This window comes from Pantherophis guttatus, chromosome 1 (genome assembly GCF_059756535.1).
Source record: "Pantherophis guttatus breed Tessera chromosome 1, ASM5975653v1, whole genome shotgun sequence".
Classification (NCBI taxonomy): Eukaryota; Metazoa; Chordata; class Lepidosauria; order Squamata; family Colubridae; genus Pantherophis; species Pantherophis guttatus.
In genome coordinates, this window is record NC_142063.1 from 321,767,149 (window position 1) to 321,792,824 (window position 25,676).

General features: G+C 38.6%; 1 protein-coding gene across 1 annotated transcript; it reads right to left on the minus strand.

Moving 5' to 3' along the window:
* Positions 1 to 267: 267 nt before the first annotated feature.
* On the minus strand, positions 268 to 25,625 carry DRC1 (dynein regulatory complex subunit 1). Its single transcript, XM_034421226.3, has 17 exons — positions 25,329 to 25,625; positions 24,626 to 24,713; positions 23,879 to 23,991; positions 22,959 to 23,142; positions 19,775 to 19,912; positions 17,945 to 18,031; positions 16,336 to 16,458; positions 15,094 to 15,233; positions 13,309 to 13,443; positions 11,325 to 11,560; positions 9,995 to 10,173; positions 9,722 to 9,811; positions 7,200 to 7,286; positions 6,522 to 6,733; positions 3,828 to 3,971; positions 2,911 to 3,013; positions 268 to 848 (listed from the first exon to the last, which is right to left on the minus strand). Exons 1-17 carry the CDS (start codon positions 25,523 to 25,525, stop codon positions 786 to 788), a joined length of 2,319 nt encoding a protein of 772 aa, XP_034277117.2. The 5' UTR covers positions 25,526 to 25,625; the 3' UTR covers positions 268 to 785.
* Between the last annotated feature and the right edge of the window lie 51 nt (positions 25,626 to 25,676).

Below are 25,676 nucleotides of genomic sequence, written 5' to 3' on the forward strand. Positions count from 1 at the left end.
ACGAAGCATCTCTAACTACATGGCTTAATGCAAGGGAAATACAGTCTCAGTCCTACAATACAGTGTACCTTTGTGACTTCTTTTTTTTCCCGTCAAACTTCTATTCAAATTCATATTCAGTGTTTCTTAGGGATTATATTTCAAATATTTCAGAATGACAAAAGCTGCAATTGCAAGTCTTCGGAGGCTCGTGATACCATCCGATTACAGACACTCCACCCCAGCCTCATCATGTCTCCTTAGGTAACAAGGATGAGTCAGAAGAAATGGTGGTGTAATTAAATATTTATTTGTCATTTGACTTTTAATTCTTTTGAAATGTTTTTTCACCCAAAAAATACGTGTTTAGAGTCAAAAAGATATCTTGTTTAGATAAGTCTTAAAATTTTATGAAAGATAAAGTTTTCCTCTTTTCTGAAATATGTCAATATGGGCTTCGTCAAATTACATTGAGTTGTGGTTTGGGCATGTATCAGAATATTTGCAAAGTAGATTTAATGTGCCTTAGTTTTAGTTTTAACTTAGTTTTAGTTACTCTCAATATACATTTGTGCTGCCATCATGCTAGAAAACAGCTGTGTGTCTCAGTTTAACTCAGGGATAACTAACCTATGGGTTTTCAAACAACCACCTCAAAACAACTGAGGGGCTTACATGCTGAAATTGTTAATGCCCACTCTTGCCTCTTGGGGACATAAGTGGAATTTATCTGACTAGTTGTAATGATCCAGGCAAGTACTAATACTGGAGAAATAACCAACCCACCCCTCTTGCACGGAAGATTATCATGGGTTATTCATCTGCAGATGCAGTAGGTGGGTAGGTGGGATGAGCAACGCAGCATTGGCCTGTAACAAACAGAAGCAAACAGATTAAGGCTCCCTTGTATCCAGCTCAATTTCAAAATGCTTAAAAGTACCCCATCTAAAGGTACATAAATTTTATTAAGAATTAGCACTGGTTCCCAGGATCTATAGATTAGATTAAATAAAGTCCATTCAGAATTATTATAGAGTCTATGGCTGTCTCTCTTTTCTCTCTCTTCTTTTTTTTTTTACTAAAGCCTACAAAAGCATAGAAGTCTGTATGAAATAAGCCAAAAATAGACTTAGTTCAGCGTCCTCTTTTATTGCTAGCTGTCTGTGGGTATACCACAAGAAAGATAATGAGGACAACCATCTTCTTTTTCTAAATCCACTCCCTTAAAATTGTATTTGGCAACATACTATCTCTAAACATGGTTCAAAATAGCTCAGGCCTCTGATAGATTGTTTCCCATGAGTTAGAAAACTACTTTAGCCAATAGTCATCTTGATATTGTGTGGCAGCAGATTCGTTATACTGACCAAATAACTTCATGAAGAAATAACTGGTTGCCTGGTCTTCTTCCAGTGGGCACCACTGACTGGTACCACAATCTTGCTAATATTGAGGTAGGAGGAACAGGATGGGCTTTCAGCTTTTGGAACTGCTTTGTGTCTACCAGTTGCTCAAATTTTACCTCCTTGCTATATATTCAATTATAACTCTCATACATTCAACCATGGGTGTAAATGCATTCCCATGAGACACTAAACGAAACAACAGTCTGGTGAAGAAACACAGATTCACTTCTATCTTAATCCACATTACATTGATTCTTCACGCAGTCTTATGCTTACTAGTTTTCACACTTATCACCATATAGCTGTCAAATCCCCTAAAAGCTGGGCAACATAATGGAAGCAAGAATTGAAGATATCAGTAAAGTATCTTTAAGGATAATGAGCAAATACGGAATCTTGCAAACTGCAAAAGACAGTTATAGCCCTCATTCATTAGTGAATTCCTTAAGGTGCAGTATCAAAACATTTTGAAAATTCCTTCCAGGTTTTTTACAATCTGGACACGTTTATGAGGGAAACTGTTAATAGACTCTCCTATCTTACTATACCTAATAATTGTCTTAGCCTCCCCAATGCCTCTCACATCAGCTACAATGTAGGGTTTGGACAACATAGAAAATGTAATACTTAGATTAAATAACAGTCCATAATAGGAAGGAGATAGTAAAATAACAACATACTATGTATTATAGCTGACTTAATATGCTAAGCAAGTAAAGTTAACATCACTGAATCCAAGATAATAAAACATGAAGACCATGAAGGCTGATGTCTATGCAGACTTGCAGCTATATAAACTAGGACAAAAAAAGGACAGAAGCCTTCCATCCTCTTCTACAAATTTTATTTTGAGGAAAGTTTTTTATACTGATTTGAATTTGATTTATTCCTAAGCATTTTCAGAAATTTTAGAAAATGCTGTCACGGTTTTGCTGCTGATGCAGCTTGTATATTTTCAAAAAATCACTGCATTTTTAAAAATGCTTTGTCTGAAAATTATTCTGGAGAATATTTTATGGCAGGTAAAATGACAAACATTACCAAATAAGCATAGATCAGTATAACTTAAATTCAGCGTGAGAAAGTTTTTGCAAACAAGATGCTGGATAGATCCTACAGAGTTTTTCTGGCCTAGTTACAGGTACATAACTGTACCTGTATAGTTACAGGTACTTATGTAAGCACCTTGAAAACAATGCAATGGTTGTCAAGAGTCTACATGGGTTTATCATAAATAAATATTCAGACAGAAATATTTTCTCCTTCTTTAACAATATACCAACCAAGTTTTTGACAAGATTCCATATAGTATTCTTTGTGGTTAAAAGTGATGTATTTAAAAATGGGACAGTCTAACTATGAAGGCTGCAGGTTCTACATCTCTACAAAATCTTACATAGAGGCCAGATGGACAACTCATACATAGGATTAAATTAGTTTTCCTGCATCTTGCAGAGAATTGAATTATATGCTCCCCTTACAGCTCCACAATTTTATGATTCTATGTTTCTACCCATTTACTTACTGGGGATTGTAAATATTGCTGTAGTAGTATCTGAAGTTCTTCATTCTGCTGAGTTAGCCCATCAGTCTCTTCAATCAGCTTTGCCCTCAGAGTCAGAAAATGACTAGACAGGTGGAAAAAAAAGAGGAGTCCTTCAAAACAGTATGGACAACAGTGTTGTTGACTGCAGACTTTTGAATGGGCAACTGTGAACCGCATGGATCTCCTACACCCCTTCCTCAGCCCACAAATAATTTCCAGAGCATCTCAGAGTAGATATGACCAAACATTGCTAGTGAAGCACTGTGGCAAAATGGGTGCCTCCAGTGTTGAGGAAGGTTAAGGCTCCTATATATCTTTAAAAAAGAAAAAGAAAGTCTTATTTTTTTCTCTTTGGGGAAGATGAGAAGGGTAAAAAACTCAAGAGTGCCTTGAGTGAGAAGAGTGCCTCCTCACACATTTTGGATTTTTATTTTGCCCCATTACTCCAATACTATTGGAACATTATCAGTCAAACTCAATAGCCTAGAGGTGGAGTATGCAAGATGGGGACAGTTATGTGTCCTCAATGAAAAAACATACAGCTTTTCCCTGTCATAGAGAGATGAACCCATTAAAACTGGGCAACAGAAGATCCATTTCCTGATAAACTAAACAAGTAAAGAGGAGAAAGCCAGTATTTTCTGTTCATCTTTCCATAAATTTGCCTTAAAAAAAAACCAGTGGTACGATTGGGATTGAACTAGGATTTGATTAATGTTCATTGAAACTGAAGAAATAAGTCTTCTGCTACCTCACCTCAAGAAACTACTCTCACCACAAGTCTCTCACACTTTGGCACAGATTGTTTAGCTCAAATGTGTCCAGTCCACTCCTTATATTTGCAGAGGTTGCCCTACTATCGCTAGGGGCATAGATGTGCAGATTCCATCACTTACTAGTATTTTTGCAAGGCAACAATCAGAGCATCCCACAGCTTTAGTTTTCCATCTGGGATAACATGAGCCAATGCATCCCAATATTCTGAATCTTTAGAGTTGTCCCGCTCTTCGCGTGTTTTCTTTATCTGTGGCCATTGGTCCCTAGAGGTGGAGGAAAGAACCACTGGCTGATCATTTGATCTGACATAAACAACTTCCTACTGCATTAGCCCTAATTTCACATCATATTCATATTCATGAGAAGGCTTCAACTTAATTCTTCTATGCTATTCCCACCAATTCAAACATTTGCAGGTCCAGGGGCTGAATCACAAGGCTGTAGAATGTTGATCTCATAATGACCTGCTATTTTGACGCACTATGCATTTGGTGGCTTGTCAGTGTTCAAATCTTGATGAAAACTTCATCAAATATAGCAATGATGGCATCCCCTCCAATCCAGACAGTTAAATGCATGGGGCATTTAATAGTTTACTCCCCTCTTGCCTCCAACCTTCCCTAATTTTTTATATAATTCCAGGCAGCGTATGACAGCACAAACACAAAAATATAAAACAAAACACTAGGAAATTACTAGACATTACTAAAGATAAAATCTTCATTAGCTTTCAAAAGAAATGTTCACCAGTCAACAATAGAGCTAACATATTCCAATCCTGTTAACTGATCAACTTTGGATGTTTTATTTTTATCTGTTGAATCATGAAAAATGTTGAATCATCTGGGAAGAAACATAGAATAGCATAGATAGGATTTTCTTTCTCTGTTTCAAAACAATATTTTAATCCATTGGAGGCAGTACCATTTCTACTGAGCATCAGTAGCTCCCCCAGGCCTAATTGGAGATGCCAGAGACTGAACTTGAGGTTTTATGTGTGAAAACTTTGTACTTCTCCACAAAAATCTTTCCGCTTGTACACTTAGACTGTGTTGTTTCTCTGTGTCATGTAATATATATGGGTATGTGGGTATAGGCATAATTTTGTATTGATTTATTTTATCATGTTTATGTAATGTATATTGGAGATGGTGACCCTTTGAGAGCTGTATGCAATGAAATTTCATTTTAATGTATGCCGATTAGTGTACATTAAAAGTGACAATAAAGTTAGTATAACTTAGCCAAAAATGCCCTGGCAATATTTTTACTGCTAGGTCTCCACTATAATCACAAAGTAAAATATGTAATGTTTCATCACTTCATTACATGACAGGTGAATCAAGAGAGCACTAGTGGGTGAGATTAAGGAAATATTTATGGCCATTTGGTGAGATTAAAGAAATATTTATGGCCATTTCAGGTAGATCAGTGTAAGCCCCTCCCCTCCAGTCAGCCTTATCCGTTGTCATTTTGCTGTTGTCCTTTAGAAAGTTAGGCACAACAATGATCTGCTGGTGGCCTTTTATGCAACAGCCCTAGACTGTTCAGCTGGCAATACAATAATTGCAATCTATGGCACTTAACAGAAATAAGTATTACTGACTACATAAAGAAAGCAAAAGTAGGGAGAGAAAAACCTAAATAAAAGCGCTGCTTATGACTGAGCTTCTTTTCTGCCTGGGAAGTGTTTGTTTTTCAATCCAACTCAGTTTAATGACAGAATGGAGTATTGGAGGAAGAACATTGGAAGAAGCCTAAAGATGCAGTTGGTGATGTGCTAAAGAATAAGGTCATGCATCCTAATTAACACTTTGGAACATATGCAGAAGGGTCAGGAAAAAGGATGGAGTAATTTGGTACAGGCAGTTTTGTGTCAACTCAACGATGGTTGAACAGTACTTCAGTTCACTTAACGCTTAATAGAGGAAAGGCCCTATACTATAGCCTTTCTCTCAGTGGCATTGCTTATTTGGACAACCATTTAAATATGAGCCAGTAGTGTGCTGCAGCTGCTAAAAAAGCCAACACAGTTCTAGGCTGCATAAACAGAGGGATAGAATCAAGATCATGTGAAGTGTTAATACCACTTTATAATGACTTGGTAAGGCCAAACTTGGAATACTGCATCCAGTTTTGGTCGCCACAATCTAAAAAAGATGTTGAGACTCTAGAAAGAGTGAAGAGAAGAGCAACAAAGTTGATTAGGGAACTGGAGGCTAAAATATATAAAGAACGGTTGCTGGAACTGGGTATGTCTAGTTTAATTAAAAGAAGGGGTGACATGATAGCAGTGTTCCAATATCTCAGGGGCTGCCACAAAGAAGAGGGAGTCAAGCTATTCTCCAAAGTACCTGAGGGCAGGACATGAAGCAATGGATAGAAACTAATCAAGGAGAGAAGCAACCTAGAACTAAGGAGAAATTCCCCGACAGTTAGAACAATTAATCAGCGGAACAACTTGCCTCCAGAAGTTGTGAATTCTCTAACACTGGAAGTTTTTAAGAAGAGATTGGACAACCATTTGTCTGAAATGGTTTAGGATTTCCTGCCTGTGCAGGGGGCTGGACTAGAAGACCTCCAAGGTCCCTTCTAACTCTGTTATTCTATTCTATTCTATTCTATTCTATTCTATTCTATTCTATTCTATTCTATTCTATTCTATTCTATTCTTTGAACTTGCACCTATTCCAGGCTGTGTGTGAGCATCATATGCAGTACTATCAGGCCAACCTTTGGTTTTAATCCATTCCTCACCTTTTGGGCAAATTCAACAACCCTACCAGGACCCATTTTTTTCAGTCCAGACCTACCTTGGTATCTGGAATTCCTGCACAAATGCCTTGAGAGCCTTCAAAATGTCATCAGGATGCATATAAAGTGCAGAAAGGGACACTGTTGTAACTGTGGAGGCTTTGTCCTCCTCTTGTGGTTCTGCAGAAACCTCCTCCTCCTCCTCTCCTAGACTCTCTGCATCTCTAGATACTTCTTTGATAACTGTATCTGGCACTACAGCTTCAAAGTCCTAAAGGAAAACGAAGCATTCTGGGAGAATACTAGCCATACTGTACATCCCAATGAAATACAGAGAATATTCAACAGTCTTGAGAGAGCTGAGATGTATGTGTAAGGGAGAGTATTAAAGAAAAACAAAGAGAAGTAAGACATGAAAGAAAAGGTCAACATTTTGTGAAAAGCAACCGTAACCCAACATTTGCTGGTATTGGTTAAAAGTACAATCCACGACTGCAACTAAAACAATCCTAAAACAGAATGATTATTTTCGCCACTTCATGTTTCTCAGCCTCCATAGGGCAGAGATGGGGGGGGGGGGGGACTTTCAACTTCAATGACATTGCATAGAAAAAGAAGTCCATGGGAGGTGGGAGTAGACAATTAAGCCAGAACAGAGCTATGACTAATATGATGAAGCAAGTTTTGATGAATGGATTGAAAGTCATGTTCATTAGTTGAAGCCCCATCTTTATTACCTGTGAACCAGCCATCTTCCGAGCCTTGAAATTCCTGAAAAACTCCACCATTTGATACACATCATCTTCACTTTCAATGGACAGGGCCTGTAGGAAAGTATAAAAACCTAGCTAGTTAGGTGGTATAAGGAGTCCAGTTAGAACTCAAAGTTCAAAGAATTTTCTATTAAAGACTTTTAAAAAGATGGACTTTGGGGATCAATTTATACAGGCGGTTTCAGCAATTTATCAAGAACAAAAGGTACAGATTATTATTATTGGAAGTTTGACAACAGATTTTAATATTGAGAAAGGAACAAGACAAGGTTGTCCGTTATCCCCATTGTTATTCATTTTAACACTAGAAGTCTTGTTGAATACAATACGGGACTCGAGTACCTTGAAAGGAATAGTGATAAGGCAAGAGGACTATAGAATAAGGGCATTTGCAGATGATCTGGTTGTTACCCTAACACAGCCGATGGAATCAATAATTCAGATGAAAGACATTATAAAAGACTATGGTACAGTATCAGGATTTAGATTGAATCAGAAAAAAACTAAGATGATAGTTAAAAATATGACACAAGATCGAAAACACGAACTTGAAAGGAAGGCAGGTTTTGAGATTGTACCAAAGGTTAAATATCTAGGAGTTCAGGTTGCAGAATCAAATATGAAATTGTTTCAAAATAATTATGAGGTGTTGTGGTGAGATGTACAGAAAGATATGGAGACTTGGAAAAAACTTCAGCTGTCTTTACTTGGAAGAATAGCAGCAGTTAAGATGAATATTTTGCCAAGATTTCTTTTTTTGTTTCAAATGATTCCGGTGCTTAAAAGTGATAAACAATTGAAAGAATGGCAAAGTGGACTGAATAAGTTTGTCTGGAACAAGAAAAAACCGAGAGTGAAATTGAAAATTATGCAAGATGTTCCAGAAAGGGGAGGTCTTAAACTTCCAAACCTACAGTTATATTATGAAGCAGCAGCTTTGACTCAAGCAAGTGATTGGTTTGGAAGGAAAAAGACTGGAATATTGAATATAGAAAGCTTTGATCTTGAATTTGGTTGGCATGCTTACTTATTTTATGAAAACAAAGTGGATAAAGTATTTAAAAGCCATATACTTAGAGATTCCTTGATGAGAGTTTGGAAAAAGCACCGACTCAAATGGGATTACAAAATACCGCTATGGCTGGATCTTGGTCATATTATGTGGAATACAAATATAATGTCACTCGGGGGGGTTTTATATAAAGAAGTTCTTTTTACGGATGTAGGCAGATGGCGATTGAAGACATTAGAAACGCTGTTGGAAGAAGGGATTAAGTTAACTTGGTTACAGTATAATCAACTTCAACTGAGATGGAAAGAGGACCAAAAAATTGGTATAATGATGCATGAGGAAGAATTGGTTAGACATATAAAAGAGAAAGGTCCAATGCATATTAAAAGGCTTTATAATGTTTTGTTAGAAAGGGATTCAGAAACTGAATTGGTTAAAGACTGTATGATTAAGTGGGCACAAAATTTTGCAGAACCAGTGATGTTGGAAACATGGGGAAAAATATGGGTTCAGAATGTTAAATTTACACAGTCGCAGAATTTGAGGGAAAATTTTTATAAAATGTTTTATAGATGGCATTTAGATCCCAAGAAATTGTCGTGTATGTACCCTAATGTTCAACCAAAATGCTGGAGATGTGATTGCCTAGATGCCACATATTATCATGTGTGGTGGACTTGTAAGAAAGTGAAGGCTTTTTGGATAAAAATTTGGTGGGTTATGCAGAATGTTTTAAAGAAAAAAATTCAGTTTTCTCCACAATTGTTTTTATTGGGTATAGTTAAGGGTTTTACATTGGGTGAAACAAAGTTGATATTGTATATGATAACAGCAGTGAGATTACTGATAGGTCAATACTGGAAAAATGAAGCTATGCCCACCATTGAGGAATGGACTTTGAAGATGGCCAGCTTTGCAGAGATGGCAAAGATTTCAGCATATCTAAAAGATCGCTCACAAGAGACTTATGAATGGGAGTGGAAAAAGTGGATAGATTATGTGCAGAACAAATATCAAACTAGGAAGTATCAGATAGCTTTTAACTGAAAGTATTATAAAGATAGAAATGTTTGAATTTTGTGAAGATGAAAAAATATATTGGGGGTGGAGGGGTTCAAGTTTTATAAAAAGGGGATTTTGATTTGGATTATATTCTGTGGAAGTCCAGGGGGGGAGGGGGGGTTAGGGAGGGTTAGGGAGGTTAGGGAGGTTAGGGAGGGTTGGGGGGGGAATGGGGAGAAAATGTAATTGTAAAACTTTTTCAATTAAAAAAAAAAAAGAACTCAAAGCTAAACTTAAAAACATAGGCTTAGACCTTATACTCCTGGAAGATTGTACAAATCTCTACCTTGGGGTAAATAGGAATAACTGCTGGAAGAAAATTAGTTACCAAGGTACCACATATAGGCCCCAATCTCAAAGGACCAAGTACATGCTTTCCCAATCACTTCTGCAAGAGAATTCAGGAACTTACGGTGAAGATGGAGTCCAGCTTCATGAGAATGCGATCAGGCCTCTCTAGAGGTTGCAGGAGACCCCGAAGCTTGCTCTCAATCAAAAAGCCCTGGCAAAGGAAACAGATACAGAAGACAAGAGGGGAAACATCAATTGTTGCCCAGACTAATTCCTAAAGCTGAATTTAGGATATGACTTCAAGAGGATATTGTGACATAACAAGGCCCCAGCTTCGGAAGCAGACATCTGCAGCCAGCAACAAACCCCATGTTTCCTCATTTTCCCAGCTCACCGACTCATCACATAGGAGCTCCAGAATGTGCTTGACAGACTTTCTTGAAATAGACCAACGTTTCTTTGATTCTGGTTCAGGTTCCACACCCTCTTTATACTCCTCTTCTGGGACCGCTTCATTCTCTTCTGGTGGTCTGCCCTCGGATGGGGAAAAGGGCTGCTGAAGTGATTGACTTGCTAGAGAAAAAAACAGAATCTGGGGCAGCAGCATAACAGAGAACTTTCCTAAATACATAAAGCAATTATATCAGATGTTCATTATCCATTGATTTTTTTTAAAAAAAAAATCAGAAGTCTAACATATGCCATTTTAACAAGTCAACATACAGCATCCCTCATGCAAGATGGCTGGGTCAGGAACAGTGCCTACATCTCTATAAATTCCATAACACCAGGCAAATTCCATATTTATTACTAGGTGCACTAGCCTAAGAAAGTTTCAGTCTTAATTAGTATTAAAAATAACATTTCACCTTTACAATGTCACAAGTATTCATCAATTTGTAGGTACTAACTGACAAAACCTAAAAACAAGATTCTTGAGGAGGGGAGATGTTATGTGATCAGAAGTATGGGTTTAATAACTTCTCTAATTTTTTAGAAAAGGGCTGTAAAAACTGAGTCTCAAAATTGCATGCGGGCCCCAAAACACTGGATGCAGCTTCCATAAATTCCTTCACAAGTTGCCATCATCTTGCAATTTTTTATAAGGCCAGATTGCAGAAATTACAGAGAAGTTAATAGAGTTATCTAGCTTTCTGAACTGAAGGCGAAAAAGTGCTTCAGAGCATGTGGTGGCATGAACATGGCACTTCTCTGAAACCCTTTAAAGCAGCTGTACCTTTTTCTATGATCACCTAACTGCTCTTAAAAGCTGCCAAGTGATCCTGAGAAAAAATACAATTAATCTTTTGGCTTAAGGAGCTATAAAAAGGTGTCCATCTGTGTTAGTGAAAGTAAAGTATCTAGAACTGGCATATCTAGGTATGACTGCATAATCTGCATTATGCATATGTCACAAAATTAGTCTTCACAGGAGTGAAATTTGTAGTATTGCAATAGCAGAATTCGCCAATTTCTGAGAAAAAATAAATAAAACTCCCATCCTTCATTTCTGAGGAAACTATGCAATTGTCCTCATTTTTGTCCCCCCCCCCTTCCTGACTTTCATGCCTCATCAACTTCTTACTTGCTAAAAAATTCCATTTTTATAATGGGAAACAGAATCATTTAAACAGGCATTAGCAACGTGGCACAACTTGTCTCAAATTACATCAATCATGCTGCCTTTCGGCCGAATTCCACAAACATTTTGGAACTTTGCTTACTATCAGGTGTGATCACCTCACGAGCCAGTTCATTGGCTGATTTCATCTTCTTAGTATGCATGATAGGTCCCACGTTGTGCAGGAACCAGCCATCTGGTTCAGTCCAGGGCAACCCCAACTGCTGAGTATGGATGATACGGTCAGCATCAAAGGCTTTGCGAATCAACGCCTTGGCCTCTTCTTCATTCATCAGCCACACATCCAGGAAATGTTCAGCATCCACAATGGCAAAATGTCTGAGATAAGAAAAGAGATGCATGAGTCAACAAATTTGAATCTATACTCAGAAGCAGCTTTTGATTAGCACCAATACACAACAGTTTGGCTACAGATCAATAGCAAAATAGTTAGAAGTCCCAAAATTCAGATCCTGAGGATGATGATGATGATGATGATGTCATCCATTCAGTCATGTCCAATTCTTGGCAATTCTATGGCCAGGTTTCTCTACATCTTCCAATCTTGCATTGCTTCTATTTATTGTTCTATGCTGTGGCTAGTGACCGATTTGATAGTGCAAACCCTAATATATGCAGCTAAATTGCTCAGATCATACAGTATATCATGCCAAACTCTACACCCAGGTTAACAAAGCATAATGGCGGCCACTTAATATGCTGTATCCAAATAAACCACATATAAGACTTAATACGATTGAGTGGTTCAGACAATATGCTGAGCAAATGGCAGGATTCATACAGAAAGCTAATGGAAGCCAATATACTTGAACTGCTCTCATTTCTAAGCTTTATTGTACCTCAACAAAAAGAGCAACAATTGCCCTCACTTGCCTAATGTAGAGCAACTTAAAGAAAACAGTTGGTTTCCCTGGCATCATATTCCAGCAAAAAAAAAAAAAAAAGAATAATTAATTGCTTTCCCAACAGGAAGAGGCAAGTTTTGACAGATGATTGCTCTACCTGCCTCAAGGATCAGCCACTGTTTACTAGACAGAATGCTACAATGACTGGTCCAGAGACAATAGTGAAGGAAGACTTCTGAAGAGATGTCAAAAAAGCTACAAGAAAAGTAGTGAAAGGAAGCAGCTCTCATACATGAGTTTTTAAACACACCTTGCAGTTTTGAATGCAGAGCCATGACTGACAGAACATGTCACCCGCCTCCATCCATGGGTGATGGTATGCATTGTGATTTAAAAGTCGGTTCTCTGAAAGCTTAGTGACTGGGCTCTTCTGTTATATTAGCTAAAATAACTTTTAAAAAGTGTAGTTTGACCAGAGATAGATATGCTTGGAATACCTTAAAGTGGCCTAGAGGAACTGGGCAAATTGTACTCTGACTTCATCATTACAAACATTGAGGTGGAGGATTGTGTCAGGAAAAGAAGAAAAATACTACTATAATACCATGGATTTGTTTGTCCGAAGGCAGCGGTAAAGGGTGCAAATGGTTCTCACAGAACCGCAAGGATGCTATGACAGACAGAACTTTCAAAGACCAGTCTTAAGTACCACTCGTTCAGCACCTGCCATATATTGAGTCATTGAACAAATGGTTGTTAAGCTAGGACCACCTGTATGAGTTTAAACTGTCTTCATGGTGGGCTGGTGATGAGATGAAAGCAACACTGTGAGATTAGGTCTTTTAATGGTTAGGAAAATGTTGCGTTGCAGTTAACAAGTCATGAGGAAGAGTCATGTATAAAAAGAAGCTTATGTGGTTTGTGCTTCAGTATGTTGTAATATGTGTGTGTGTGTGTGTGTGTGTGTGTGTGTGTGTGTGTGTGTACACAATTGTGACTTGTTCATCTAGGTTTATAGTTTAATTTGTTGAAGGTAAACAAAAAGAAAAGTTCATCCTTCATCCCCTCCCCGCAACATGGATTTACAGGACTCTTGGTGTAAAGAACACAATTCTTCATCTGTTCTGAGGGCAACATAACTGAGTGCAGAATTCTAGGCCAAGCAACAAAGCATCTCAAATTGCCTTCATTTGCCCCTCATTCCATGAGGTGCAGTCCCACCTCATTGTTCTCTGCAAGTCCTTATACTGCTCCACAATCCGCTTATAGTCAGCTGTCAGTGTCAAGTTCTCCTCACGATACTGCTTGATCTGCTTGGCTAATTTCAGGCGCTGGTTATTGAGCACATCATGCAGCCTGAGAAGCAAAGAGACAGACGCATCTATTACAAAGAAGTACATGAATCAATGCCCAAACCAAATTACACCCACAGCAGCCAGAGATTTTTTAAAAAGGGCTTAAATCCTTTAGAACTCAAGGTTTAAAGTATTTCATCACTTTGTGGCAATAAGCGTTATTAGGCAGAGTTATTAATAATGGATTTCATTGTTCATATATCATGGATTTTAGACACTACAATTTTACATTGCCCTCTGAGAATCTTCTGAGGATATGCATACAGGTAGTCCTCGTCTTATGACCACAATTGAGTCCAAAATGTATGTTGCTAAATGAAATATTTGTTACGTGAATTTTGCCCCTTTTTACAACCTTTCTTGCCACAGCTGTTAAGGGAATCGCTGCAGTTCTTAAGTTAGTAACATGGTTGTTAAGTGAATCTGGCTTCCCCATTGACTTCGCTTGCCAGAAGGTCACAAAAGGGGATCACATCACCCCGGGACACTGCAACTGTCATAAATATGAATCAATTGCCAAGCATCCAAATTTTATTCATGCGACCGTGGGGATGCTGCAACGGCCGTAAGTGTGAAAAATTGTCATAAGTGACTTTTTTCAGTTCCATTGTTCCCTCCAACTGTGAATAGTCACTAAATGTTGTAAGTCAAGGACTACCTGTACTTGGGTGCATTCTAGCATAAAGTTCACAATACAGGTAGTCCTTGCTTAATGACAGGTCAAAAATACTTATGATCGAATTTCAAAGTTACAACTGTCAACACACACACACACCCCTACAGTCATGTGTTCGCATTTGCGTGCTTGGCAAACGGCTCACATTTACAGCTGTTTGCAGGGGTCCATAGTCACATGACTGCATTTTTCAACATTTTTGCTGTTTTCTGACATTTACTTCCTGTTTCTGAGGAGAAAATTGCCCATAAAACAGATTTGCTTAATGACAGCTGTTTAATTCAATGACAGCAGCATTGGCTTAATGACAACCCACAAAAAAGTTCATAAAATTGGGTGCCATTACATGATGACTCATATAACAACCCCAACAACTACGACTGTAATTCCAGGCTCAATTTCAGTCACAATCTGAGGACTACCTGTATTTGCACTTCCTTTCCAGGACAAGGAAAAATGGTGACTGCAGAAATGTCAGGTGCAAAAGTCCAGGGCCAGACGTTAAGTTCCAATTAAACTGATTGTCCCAAAGATGGTTTTTCAAGAGACAGCTGGACTTTCTTGTTTTTTCTTTGAAGACATTTCGCTTCTCATCCAAGAAGCTTCTTCAAGCAGCAGCTTCTTGGATGAGAAGCGAAACTTCTTCAAAGAAAAAACAAGAAAGTCCAGCTGCCTCTTGAAAAAGCACCTTTAGGACAACCATCACCTGGATGACTGAGAAACTCTATAGACAATTTAACTGATTTGCTGCTCATGCCTATGCACAGGAATCTAGTCAACTAACAGTTAGTACTATTTTTGCGCTAGTTAAAGGGTTAACAGAACTCAAGAGGGTTGGACTTAGTCTGCTTGTGGCAACATAGAGATTCTAGGCTGATTACACTTTTGATTTAACCCCCAGGCTCTGCTACTCCTTCTCCTACAAAGAGGAAGCAATAAAAATATGAAGCAAGGAAGCTGTTCTGCTACTCTCACCTATTGAGCTTCCGCTTCTGTTGGGATTTGATTATGGTGTTCTCATCATCCCTCTTCTTCAGCACTTGGAAATTGTATTCTAGCTTCTCTTGGTTTAGTTGGTAGATGGCTTTCATTTGCTGGAGTTGCTGCTCCAGGATCTGGTACCACAAACAAAAACAATACACTAAGTCAACTTTGTAATAGCAGAGCTGCGCTAGTTTAGGACTGCAAAAATCAGGAGTGTAATAGGATTTTTAGGGCAACAAATTTTATTAAAAGGCATGCATGCCTTTGATAAAACTTGTTAGTCAGAAAAAGATGCTTCTAGACTACTACTTTTTTTTTTTTACACTGAGTGGTAAGCCAGGATTGTGATATAAATTCCACTCATGATTTTGCTACATGTGAATCAGGTGGAGCAGCAATAATGCTATCCCTTTAGCGTTTTCATCACATGTCAACAACTTTGCCTACTGTATACTTTAAGGTGCCAATATGGAGCTTTCCAAGCACCCTCGTCTGAAAACAGGTAACCAGCTTGGGAATCTGGAAAGGAAATAAAAAAGCAGAGCTATTGAGAAGAAACCAGAGATGAAAGTTCTCTTACTGAAGACAAAACACTGTATGAAGTTGAATAGTCTCATCCTTACAGCAGAAGGGATATTAAATAGCACAATTAGAACATCATGATCCTGATCTTGAGCTGAGGAAGTTGGAAGTTCCAAATACAGGTACTTTACTGAAATCTATACATATTAATGGTTGTGCTAAGGATATCTACTTCTAGTGAACCAACCTGGCCAGTTTCTTGGTGTCCATCAGATGAAATAAGGAAACATACACTGAGGAATCTACCAATGGCAACATTAACTTCCCACTGCTCTTTGGAACAAATTCAGAGGTGGTATTCAGCAGGTTCCGACTAGTTCTGGAGAACCGGTAGCGGAAATTTTGAGTAGTTCGGAGGACCAATAAATACCACCTCTGACTGGCCCCGCCCCCAATTATTTTCTGCCTCCCGAGTCCTAGCTGATCGGGAGGAAATGGGGATTTTGCAGTAACCTTCCCCTGGAGTGGGGTGGGAATGGATATTTTACAGTAGCCTTCCCCTGCCATGCTCACCAAGGCACGTCCACCAAGCCATGCCATGCCACGCCCACCAAGCCACGCCCACAGAACCAGTAGTAAACATTTTTGAATCCCACCACTGAACAAATTGTCCTACTTTATTCAGCATCCCCCCCAATGAGCGATTCACACCTGTACATCATGCTCCAATTTGATCTTTATAACATTGTACTCCTCAGCATCTTGCACCCGCAGTTGGTTCAGCTCCTGTTCATACTCCTCCACCTTCTTCAAGCGAGCCATCATAAAATCCAACTTTAAAAGGGGGAAAATATGTTAAGTAGGGTTCTAATTAAAAATAGCTAAAGTTCTCCCCTAGACTCCACTTGATTATATGCCGTGAAGTCAAGGTCACACAGATTTTCTCCATGATGATCTAGTTCTAACCTTTGGCTCTTCTAACATACCAACACCCCCCCCCACCCACACACAAAACCTGCTGTGCTGCTTCATTGGAGGGGGAGGGAGGGGCTGTTCCTGGGAGGGATGCGAGAAGGTCAAGAGTGTTACCCAGAGTATATTTTCCCAGCAGGGCCACCCAAGGCATGAAGATAATTCCAGCTGCCCAGCTAAAGCAAGTAGGCATGTGCATTAAGCAGCAGCAATATAGGAAGATGCCAGAAGCACATAATCACTTCAGTGACAATGACAAAGGCATCAATTCATACTAAATAGGAGAAGACAATGGTAAACCATTCCTGTATTTTTACCAAGGAAATCACAATGATAGAAAATATAAAATTACTGGTTTCAGTTGGGAACTTATGCTTTGGAAATTTATGCTTGCTCTTTACAATATCAGAATTATTTTCTCACATTTCTCACAGTTCTCACATTTATTTATTATATGTCTGTCTGTCTATTATCATCTATCTATCTATCTATCTATCTATCTATCTATCTATCTATCTATCTATCTATCAGAAGCCAGCCATCTTGTGGTTCAAGGCAACTTGTGCTTAATGATCAGCTGTTGCACTGTTGATGTTTACTTGTTTGGTAATGAAATGTCTGCAAGAAAACAACCAAGAGAGCAGCAGGGACTCCACACTAATACAAATATACAAATATTCTCTTCTATCAGCTAATGATCTGTTCTAAAAATTTTCTATACATTAGCATCCTATTAACACCAGCCTATTCCCACATTGCCAAAGATAAAGGCAACCTCTCCTTCCTTTCAGTTTCATGCTATTTCAAAGATTTTAAAAGAATTTTCTAAGGTTTTTTTTTTTTAAATAAATACGGTGTAGTCAGAGGCAATAACATTTACAACACATATTTTTTGGGGGGTAAGCGCTTTTCCTATCATTGTGTGCATCTTCACACATGCACTTTGCATGAAGTCTTCTATGAAAGACTTTTCATAAAGACCATTATGAAAGACATAATCAAAGAGCCTGATTTAAAATCAAGATTTTAAAATATAAAGTCACCCTAAATTACACTCTGGAAATCACATCTAGGCTCATTCTGCCTATACTTATTTATTCACCCTCAAGCATCGGCCATTAATCAAGCCATCAAAAATCTTGATATTGTCAAGAACTTTTCCAAAAAATATTTAATATTTAAGCTTTACAAAAGATTGTTACTCAAGTTTCCTCTGCAAGCATCTTCCCTTTTCCTCTTATATTCAGCTGTTGCCATATACTTTTCTTTTTCATCAGCTTTTCCACAAAGAATTCTCTTGGGTTATCACTGCTCCCTGGATCCAACAGAACAAAAAACTCCAAATTACCTCTTGTCGGTTGAGAGCTTGAATGGCTTGCTCCCATTTCTTTTTGTTGCTTGCGAGAAGTTCACGACGCTCCAATTCAAAGGCTTTCTGGGAAAAAAAACCTTAAGATTTAAACATCTATGGCGATTCTCAGTCATCCAGGTCATGGTTGTCCCAAAGGTCCTTTTTCAAGAGGCAACTGGACTTTCTGGCATTTCGCTTCTCATTCAAGAAGCTTCTTCAGCTCTGGAGCTGAAAAAGCTTCTTGTATGAGAAGTGAAACATCTTCAAAGAAAATCCAGAAAGTCCAGTTGCCTTTTGAAAAAGCACCTTTGGCATAAGATTTAATCAGCTCTTAGTCTACGAATAAAGAAGTGAGTAATCTCAAATAAGGCTAGGAAAATCTCTTTATAGAGCTAACATTTAATGATAAAATTGATGCCAATTCCCTACACTGTAACTTGAAGTACAATTGGGTTATACAAGTGGGCCTTTCCCAAGTGCTACTGCCAAGTAAGATCAAGTGAATCTCAAGTGACAATATTTTTAGAACACTTGTTCAGATGCATGCTATACCAATTGAATCAATCAGTCAAGACTTCTGGTTCCTTCTAAATTTTTAATAGTTTTTGAAACAGTTTTCACTGGTAAAATGTTATGCTCCTTTTTCATTAACAGGATAATAGAGTTGGAAGGGACCTTGGAGGTCTTCTAATCCAACCCCCTGCTCAAGCCGTTTCATACCGTTTCAGACAAATGTTATCCAATCTCTTCTTAAAAACCTCCAGTGTTTTTATATGTTATAAAATAAGAATTTATTTTTTTAAAAAAACCTCCAGTGTTAAGAGGACCCACAACTTCTGGAGGCAAGTCATTTCACTGATTAATTGTTCTCACTGTCAGGAAATTTTGTCCTTAGTTCTAGGTTGGTTCTCTCCTTGATTGGTTTCCATCCATTGCTTCTTAACCTGCCTTCAGCTGCTTTGAAGAATAACTTGACTCCCCAAAATACATTAATTCATTTTGTGTTGTATTCTTTTCCTATTGTGATCAGTTATTTACTGAATAAATACTGAATATTTTATCTATTCCATTCATAGTCAAGAGATTGTTTGTATTTGGCAAACAAATATAATAGTAAACTGATACAATGCATATACCTCATAAGCATTTCTCTCTCCGTTAAAGGATTAATACTTATCCCCAAATAATTGAGTTAATGTTGATTATTTAGTTGTGAACTCAGAATAGAGACCTATCATATGAATTATTCCTGTTTTTGCCTTCATATTACTCTGTATGTCACATACATAGATGGCATAATAATCATGTGCCCCATTCAGTGTCATATATGTGAGATGGGCGGCCATATAAATTTAATAAATAAAAATAAATAATAAAAATAAGACCAGGCTGCTAGTCTTAAATCCCAGTATTGACTATTTATTTTACAACAAAAACAAGAATCTGATAAAAACAATTTTCTTTAGTAGTGTCTGTAAACTATGGAGCTTAATCTTCAAAGTTATTAATTTGCTATCTAGTCCCCTTAACTTTTGAAACTAAACTGAATAATTTAGCTCAACATGTAGAATTGATAAAACATTATTTCCTTAGTCTTTTACTATTTATTTTAAATTAATTTAATACTGTCAGTAGTCTATAACATTCTTCATCTATTTTAGATTAAGTTTAACATATAACAGGCTATTTATAAATTAATAAGAGACAAAATACATTTTATATACATTTTATTGTTTCTTCATATAATGCTTTATATTTTCTTTCTCTTACCTCTTGTTACATGCACAACAAACAAGATTCATGTTTTGCTTAAAAAAAAAATCATACCTCTATCTGCAAAAGTTCTCGACGGTAGTTTTTAACGAGATTTCGGATCTGTTCTTCCATTCGCTCCAGCAGCAAATTAATGTCTTCATTCTGTTTCCTAAGATCCTTCACATACTGATCATCTTTACTCTTCAATTCCTGAAAACACAAAAACAATCAGAAAAGCAAAAAAAAAAAAATTCAGAAAAATAATTAATTGTGAAAAATAATTAATTGTGGCATTGTTCCACTGTTTACCTCTGTAAAACTGAATGCTGTTCAGCAAGCTAGATCAGGGGTCTCCAACCTTGACAACTTTAAGCCTGGCGGACTTCAACTCCCAGAATTCCCCAACCGGCTTTGCCAGGTTTAAAGTTGCCAAGGTTGGAGACCCCTGAGCTAGAAGATATGTTCAGTAATACAATCAGTCAAGGCCTAGCATCTGCATTAGCATAACATACGAAGCTTGGTTATTTGTGATCTAACTTTTTTATAGCTGAGCTGTTATAGCTTAGCTGTTATATGATCCCACAGTGTGTTTTTGGTGAGTTTCGTAGTTCAGTAAGTAAGCCAATTTGGAATCAATTCAAGCTGATTATACCAATCTAGTTAATCTGCCTTCGCCCTCAAATTTCTGAGTAGAAATGCATATTATTTTAGGGCAGGAGACTACGCTACCAGGGATGATCTAAATGGACAGGGCAAGGATGAAATGGATGTGACTTATGATGAGGCTTATCCTGTACTGCAATACACCCTACTACAAAGAGACATCCTAACCCTCACAGGCACACGTTTATTCAGTACACATACACATCTATTTTTCCTCATACAGTGTAAACACACTTATGTGAACTGTATCTTCCCACCCTTCCATACAGACACAAACACATTTTCTTCTTCCTCTCTCACTAGTTCCCAATGCATTGATCAAAATTGGTGTTTTCCCATAAGCTTTTCTCTCCAACAACTGTGATCCCTTCTTTCCCAGAATTGGGGCTCAAAATCACCATGCTTAATACGGCAGCAAAAACAGTTATCATACTTCAAAGAAAATATCCTGTAGTTTGCCAAACAGCTAAACATTAATAAACTAAATGAAATCACTTGGGGGGGGGGGGAGAACACAAATATTTTCAGTCGTCACAATGTGGTGGCAGATTAAATACCCTCAGCATCTATGGAAACTTTAAAATTTATTATCAGAACTCATAGCAATTTTGAAAATGGTTCTGGGGATCATAATCTCACCACTGGAAGCCACATGTAGCTTGTTGGTCATGGATACACCATTCTTTAAAGCACCAAAAAAGGTGCTGTTAGCTGTTTAGTCCAATTGCTGCTGAGGATATTACTTTTAAAAATCTCATATTTCTTCCAAAGATCATAGGGCAAAAGAAATAGCTCCCATTCACATTGCCATGCTTACGCTTGCCATTTTTCCAGTAATAGTACCCAGCTGTGAAAAGCCATTCCCAGAGAGTATCATCTGGAATTTATAGTTTGTTGCGATGACAATCTATTTTATTTCCCAGGCTTTTTAACTTTTAAAAAATAGGAAATATATCAGATAAGAAGAAAAGATTTATTTTACCTCAGATATTGCTTGTGAATTATAAGGAAGTGGGCCATTTTATATTTTATGGGGAACATAAAGACCACTGTTGACTTTTTAAGAGGGTGGGAAATGCACATAGGCACACAAATGGGTCATTAACAAACAAAAATATAATGGAGGGGAACATATGAGTTTCAGCTAGAATTAGTTACTGTACTCCCTCTTAACAAGGGGAAATAGAGTTGGGAGGTGTCTGAGAGTTTGCTTGTATTCTTCCTTTCAGTTATTATTTTATATATATAATACATATATGGGGTTTCTATCGAAGCAACCTGATCTACCCAAATATGGGAAGGAGCATACTGCTTCGTTTTGCCTTTCAGCCCCAATCCAGGAGCCCTCAGGCAGTCGCTTTCACGACAAACTATTTTCTGTGTTAAATTTATATTTACTGACAAAGAAATAAAGGGAGAAACAAAGAAATTGTGTGTGTGTGTGTGTGTGTGTGTGTGTTTTCTGAGGTTTTCGTGAGTGTTTGTATGAAGGTCTTTGGTTATTCGGGTTTTCTCCCACGTAAAATTGGAGGTGTCTTGGCGACGTTTCAACGAAGTCTCATTCGTATGTATGTATGTATGTATGTACCCGGTTTCCCCCAAAATAAGACATCCCCTGATAATAAGCCCACTCAGACTTTTGAGCACATGGCAATAAGGCCAAGCGCTTATTTCAGGGTTCAAAAAAAATATATAAGACAGGATCTTATTTTCGGGGAAACACGGTATGTATATAAAATATTATATATGTGTGTGAGATCTTTTGAAATGCAAACTATTAAAGTTTGCGCCTCACGCCTGGACTACTGTAATGCTCTCTACATGGGGCTCCCCTTGAGGAGCACCCGGAGGCTCCAGCAGGTCCAGAATGCAGCCGCGCTGGTGGTTATGGGAGCGATGTGGCACTCCCATGTGACTCCCCTCCTGCGCAAGCTGCACTGGCTCCCGGTGGTCTTCCGGGTGCACTTCAAGGTTTTGGTCACCACCTTTAGAGCACTCCATGGCTTAGGACCAGGATACTTACAAGACCGCCTTCTGCCACCAGTAGCCTCTCACCGACCAGTAAGCTCCCATAGAGCGGGGCTCCTCGGGGTGCCGTCGGCCAAACAGTGTCGACTGGCGGCCCCCAGGGGGAGAGCCTTCTCTGTGGGGGCACCTGCCATCTGGAATGAGCTCCCCCCGGAGATACGGAGGATCCCAGATTTACGCACTTTCCACTGCGCCCTCAAAACATTTTTATTCCAGCAGGCCGGTCTGGCTTGACTCTCCCTTTTAATTTGCTTTTAAGTTTTATACAAATTGGGTGTTTTTAAATTTGTTTTTTGGGTCAAAATTATTTAATATACTTTTAAATGGTTTTTAACTTTTGTATGATGTATTTTTATCTTGTGGCTGTTCACTGCCCTGAGTCCTTCGGGAGTAGGGCAGTAAATAAATAAAATAAAATAAAATAAATAAATAAATAAATAATCTTTCTCTTTAAAATTTCTTTCTCTAAATTCAGTGTTCTTCTTAGCATGGACCTTTCAACATGTCCCTGCAGCCATATTTGCTGAGAGCAATGTGATGCATGTACACTAAGCATGAATCCTACCTGTTGTAACTCACTAATGACCTTATTCTTCTCTTCAATCAGCAATGCACAGTGCTGCTGCTGTAGATTAAGAGCCTCCCAGAGATCCTGAGGGATGGTCTTCTGCTTGGCTTTGGCCCACTTGGCGGTGATCTCATCAAACTTATCCAAGTTGGCCTTGGCTTCATTTTCCAGTTTCTCAACCCTGAGAATAACAATATCTAGGAAGTTTACTCAAAGCAAGCTAGATGAAATTCAATTCTATTCTATATGAAGATTAAAAACTCATACATTTGTTGGGGATTGCTATGGATCATGAATAATCTGAAATGTTCCTTGGAACATTAGCTCTGTTCCTTCCTCAGTCTTTCTTTTTGGGGGAAAAACCAAGCTTCAAATTGAAAAAATTGTACAAAGCAGCCTTTTCTGTTTGTATTCTTTGTCTGCTGGGCCTTGTAATTCATTCAAGTTCAGGCTTATGCATTAAAATGAAGTACAGATGCCATGTCTAATTTTTATTCAAAAGGAAGGATATCTGTGGGGGATGGGGTGGGCATTACAATTGTTGAGGATGACAAATCATTAAAATACATCAACTACACATATATGGACAAAACATGCAAACATATACATATATAAGAGGCCTGAAAAAAATAATATGAAGAGAACATCTAATGGCTTCTATAAGCCATAGTTATTAATAAAAAGTTTACAATCTTCTTGAAGGCATCCTGCAGTGTACACACAATGTATTTTAAAAGATGCAGGGCTTTGGTTGTGCAGCTGTAGTTACCATCTTGACCATTTTCTCCCCCAATGCCTCAACTTAAGGAGAAGATGCTTTATTAAGACAACTCTAATACTGCTGAGCTTGATTTTTATCCTTCTTCCACGTCCTAAACACTTCACAGTTCCAAGGGATGCTAATACAGAGGTCTTACCTTTGCCGAGTCAGCTCTTCTTCCTCTGATCGCCTGTGTGCCTCCCGAGAATCAGCTGCCACCTGGATGTTTGTTACTAGCTGTGTGCCATCAAGCAACAATTTGGCCAATCTCTGAAAGAAAATATGTCAGAATCAGATTATACATTCATACAATATACCAAATTTAGTTATAGACTTAACCCATTTCAGGATTTGCAGAATATAATTAGTATTTGAGGAACTGTCTCTCCCAGGTTACATCTACCTGTTCCAGAATGCAGGCAGGGAGGGAGGGGGCATATTCAGGTCCCGTCTGCCAAGCAGTTTCATCTGACAGCACCATGGAGGCAAACATTCACTATCATGGCATCCTCTTTGCGGAACATTTCCCCACCCAATTTGAGATTGGCCCTGATCATACTGATTTTCTAGCAATCCCTTAAACCTTGATTTTGTCAGCACAGCTGAAGATCTCATGAAAGTGGGGGTCCCTGTGAAATGGCTACAGTGTATGTAAGATCTTGAAGACGTTCTCCTATGGAGAATAGGAGAGTTATATTTAATTGTTTAATTAAATATAATGGTTTTTCAAACTTTTATAATAGTTTGAAACTATGTCTCAAACTATTGAGACATCAAGTTCCTGTCTTATTCTGCCTTGTTGGACAGGCTATGGAATGAATAACTTTTCTCCTTAGCCTGTCCAACAAGGCAAAATATGTCATGCATTTTTATTCACACATTGATTCCTTAATCCTCTACTAACCTGCCTACTGTCCTCTATTTGCTTGTGACTCCTGCTCTGTTCCTCTTCTACAAATTTTTTTGCATCTGGATCTTCCCCAAGGGCTTCCCTAAAAGGGAGAAAACAAACACAAATATCTATTTAACCTATGAATGGTTTACCGCTATGGGTACCAATAAAAAGCGAATCCGAAGCAGGTTTCCAATAGGTTTATTTTTCCTGGTAAAGAAAAAGGCAAAAATAAAGATGTTAAAACTTGGGAGCGTCACTGATGTAAGAGATATCTCACCATCCCATCCCCTAAAATCCCAATATTAGGGAATTTTAGTGCATTCTAAAAGCCTTGTAGTATTCATAATCCATGATTTTTGTTCAATTTGAATTGGAGCGACCTTTTAGATGCAGGCAATGGAGGGGGCAATAGGGATGAGCCCCATTTAGTGGAAACCAAATAGACGAGGGTGGATTTGGGGGATGAGTGGGGAACAAATGGGATGAAGACCCAAATGGGATGAAGACCCAATGCCTGAGATTGCTGAAGACTGACAGGGCACGAGGATTCACATAAATTCACGGTTACCTGGTGGAGGAAGCATTTATTATATCTGCAGCTGGACTGCGGTTTTGCAATTACGAAAAAGACTGGCAGATTTGCCTTTCAGGCTTCAATTCTTGCATGTACGACTATTCCCCCCCCCCATCCCGCCCCCTCCATCAAACCGACCGTCGTTTCGCCTCCAGGCGGACAGCGATGCGAACGCGGCGGGCGGCGATGCGCTCCAGGGGGTCATCTGAGTTTAAATTGGCCACCTTGACACGCGGGATGGCGCCGCTGCCAACATCCCGGCCGGCCCCGCCCGCCGCCTCCGCCTCCACGTCGACATCTGTCCCCGCTTCCCCTTCGGCTACAGCGGTGCTCATTTTGGCGGCGTTGGTACTCCACCGGCCTCAGCAACCGCCTGTTTCCGTTACCATGGAAACAGCGTCCCTAACAACCCAGAAGGAAGGCCTACCGCCTTCTACGGAAGCCGATTGAGTAGCTGCCTGCCTGTTATTCCTATAGAAATGGGAT

What these genes read in the sequence shown, in the direction of transcription:
- DRC1 (XM_034421226.3), bottom strand. Translation starts at nt 25,525, where the DNA reads ATGAGCACCGCTGTAGCCGAAGGGGAAGCGGGGACAGATGTCGACGTG. An exon ending in CGCCTGGAGGCGAAACGACG is followed by an intron (nt 24,714 to 25,328) that starts GTCGGTTTGATG and finishes TCTCCCTTTTAG; the next exon opens with GGAAGCCCTTGGGGAAGATC. An exon ending in AGCAATATTTACAATCCCCA is followed by an intron (nt 849 to 2,910) that starts GTAAGTAAATGG and finishes TGTTTGTTACAG; the next exon opens with GCCAATGCTGCGTTGCTCAT.